Source organism: Volvox carteri (genome assembly GCF_000143455.1).
Source record: "Volvox carteri f. nagariensis unplaced genomic scaffold VOLCAscaffold_159, whole genome shotgun sequence".
NCBI classification, from domain to species: Eukaryota; Viridiplantae; Chlorophyta; class Chlorophyceae; order Chlamydomonadales; family Volvocaceae; genus Volvox; species Volvox carteri.
Window position 1 is genome coordinate 12,527 of NW_003307702.1, and position 3,147 is coordinate 15,673.

The 3,147-nt window shown below is 55.2% G+C and overlaps 1 protein-coding gene across 1 annotated transcript in view; it reads left to right on the forward strand.

The window, feature by feature from the left end:
• Positions 1-1,902: 1,902 nt before the first annotated feature.
• Positions 1,903-3,147, forward strand: part of VOLCADRAFT_100799 (uncharacterized protein) — a gene marked incomplete at both ends in the record, with an annotated part of 11,202 nt that continues 9,957 nt past the window's right edge. The window contains 3 exons of the mRNA XM_002959312.1: positions 1,903-1,906; positions 2,758-2,816; positions 3,012-3,100. Of these exons, the coding sequence (XP_002959358.1) occupies positions 1,903-1,906; positions 2,758-2,816; positions 3,012-3,100 (152 nt within the window). The remainder of the gene's footprint in view (positions 1,907-2,757; positions 2,817-3,011; positions 3,101-3,147) is intronic.

Below are 3,147 nucleotides of genomic sequence, written 5' to 3' on the forward strand. Positions count from 1 at the left end.
TTTGCAAGATCGACGGCGGCTGAACTCCATTCCTGTTCAGCTCACAAGTCAACTTTATCCCAGGCCACCACCGTCCATCGACTAGGGGCACTTTTCCCTTCCACCATCGGAAGGATTTTCAACCCTAACAAGTTACAAGTTCCACACTTGCGTGCGGAACCCACACTTGCATGCGGGTGTGTCCGTAAAAGCCGGGGGTCCATGGATGTTATATTAGTAGTATTGATGCGGGTACACAAGTGGTGCTCGGTGCCATAACCATGCCCACACCCAGCCTGGCTACCGGCGCGTAGCCTGTTGCCCTCACAGTAATTGATAAGTCGCCTCCCGATGATATTGCCGTAACTTTTGCATAGTGGGCCCCCAACCGCAATGCCCCGATAACTGTCGCAGCAGGACGCGTCCCCCTTTTTGTATAGGGGAAAACGGTGCTAGTCGTGAATAATCAGCTCGCGAATAATCAGCTCCGTATATGCGGTTGCATAGCACCGTTAAGTAAGGCGCCAACACAAACACTGGCCGCTGCCCTTCACTCTCCCTGATAGCGTACCTATAATACTCGGCCGGGGTTCCCTCCAGGCCCGCGGACAGGCTATGTTGCGCATAGCCTTGAGACCGCTAACAATTTCGCCCTCCGTAAAATCCTTGTTAAGCCAAGCAACTAATTCCTGTCGGTGCATCACCCGGTCCTCATCCTGCCATTTAAACTGGATACCCTCGTTGCAGCCTTGCCTCGCGTTTCCCGCACCATTAAGCACCTTGGAAAAATGCTCGGTAAAAGCATTAATATCTGAGATCCAGCAAGGAGGCGGTTTTCCCCCACGCAGCCATGTCCACAAGCCGCGTGGGTTGGACAGGGTGGCCTTAATCCTCCTCCGCATATTTTCCATTTCGGTCTCCTGAATAGCGGCCTTCCTAGTAGCCTCCTTGAAGACACGGTGCTTGGCCTTCCAGGTAGCCCTATGAATGTCCGGCAGCTTGCCCGAGGCGGAGTCCCTGATCTCCTTACGGAAACTCATCATATCATTCCATGCAGCGGCACAGTCCTCGTTCCACCAGTCACGCTTCACAAAATTCACCTTTTTACCCGTGCGACGCCGAACATCTCCCTAGCACACGTCCCGATTAGGGTGCGCAAGTCATTCATGCTTTCATCACAAGAGGCCCCTTCTCCTTGAGTTATCCTGTCCTCCCCACCTTACACACACACAGACACACGCACGCACACACAAGCACCCTCTCTCTTCCCAACGTATCCACCCACCTTGTCCACAGCCACCCTTCGCCCCTTCTTCCCCCCAAGAACACACACACACACAGGTACATGAGCGTCTACTCATGTACCTGTAACACGGCTCGTTCCACAGGCTGCCGTACCCCCATGATGCGGCAGTTCAGAGCGTCGCAAACTTGGTGTTTGGAAGTTGCCATCATAGCGTAACTGCAACTGCGCGAGAAAGCATACGTTTTTCAAATATGCTTTGCACCATCAACATTGCTGACACGAAGAGGGAAGGTCTTTGGCCCAAACAACAAATCTTTCCTGGGAATGAATTCACACAGCGAAAGTGCTCGAATGATCGAGGAGGGATCGTGGCCAGCTCTGCAATGTGAAATTTGAAGCCGAGAGCGTCTCGGTGCGTGCGAGCACCGTTGTTTCACGTGAAGTGAAGTTGTGTTTCAGCTATTTTCGGTATTAGCTGTTGCTTCTGTTAACTGAAATTTTGTTACCCGTTTGAGAATTACTTTGGTAACTGGGTTGTAACCGTATGTTCATGTCACGGAACCAAGGGTCATTTGCATTTCACTCCCCAGACTCCAGACAGCGTTTACAAACCTATCTAACCAACACTTGGAGCTCTAAATATCTCATCGCATCTCTTCCTTTCGCTTTCATGCTTTATGCGTGCGTCCAGTTACACGCGGCCGGCGGCGTTTGTGAAGTAGTAGGCTGCTGCATGCTGAACCACCGAACAGCCAGCAGCGCTTCCAACACGTTGCCTGGCCCTCCGCTTTCCGGACACCATCACACAGAATACCATATTACCATCAACTTTGAATTGGATGGGAGCGGCGCTATGTCGTTGCGTCTCGTGCGGCGCCCAAAGCAATGCCGCTCGCCCCGATATTGCCGCCAGCACCGCAACTTTTGCCAGCAGCAAGCCAAATCAAATCCGCGATCCTCCTTAGCAACAGCAGCAGCTAAAGTCGCACCGACTGCGGACGAGTCCGAGGGGGCACAGCCCATGGGTCCTTCCAGCGCACCTCAACGTCAGTTCGGACCTTTCGGCCACCAACGCGCAGCACCTTTGCCAGCTTCCCGCCATTCGCGAAGATTCGTCATCGTCCTCAGCTGTGGCTGCCGCGACCGACTCCCTTAGCCTTAGAGCTGCAACGGCAGGCCTTAGCGCAGCAGCAGCAGCAGCAGCAGCAGCAGCAGCAGCAGCAGGAGCTATTAGTCGTAGTACGAAAGGGTCGGTCGCAGGAGGAGGAGCAACAAGAGCAGGCGCAGGCCCCAGTTCAAGCATTCCAACGCGAAGCCGTCCAGCAGAGGCAAGTACGGCCAAGGGACCTGCCGCTGGTCGTCAGATGAAGATAATGTTTCGCAACGAAAGTATTTTTTAAGGAGATACTTCACGAAATTTAGTGATTTACAAAGTCTTGTCGTGTCGAAGCCTAATGTTGTGGCGCGGTGTTGTGCGGTGTTGTGCATTCCTTTGCTCGTCTTCCCCCCCTCCCTCTCCCCCTCACCCCCAGCTCCTTTCAGCATGTGGTCGGGTGCGGCCGTCTCCACCCTCTCCGCCTTCTCACAAACCGTGAGGTCGCTTCCAAGCTGCCATCCAAGTCCTCACGGCGCCGCCAGGGCCCAACACCCGCCTGCCTTGTCGGGCGGCGGCGGCGGCGGGAGCGGCGGCGGCGGCGGCGGATCTCACAGGCAGTTGCTGACGTCAATGTCGTCGATCTCGTCCACTACTACCGCCGCCCCACCTGCCACCGCCGTCGCCACGCAGTCGCCGCCAGCGCCGCCGACAACTCCCGTACAGCCGACAGCTCCCTTGTCGGGCGGCGGCGGCGGGGGCGGCGGCGGGGCAAACAACAAGTAACAACAACAACAACAACAACAACAACAACGATAACAGCAACAAC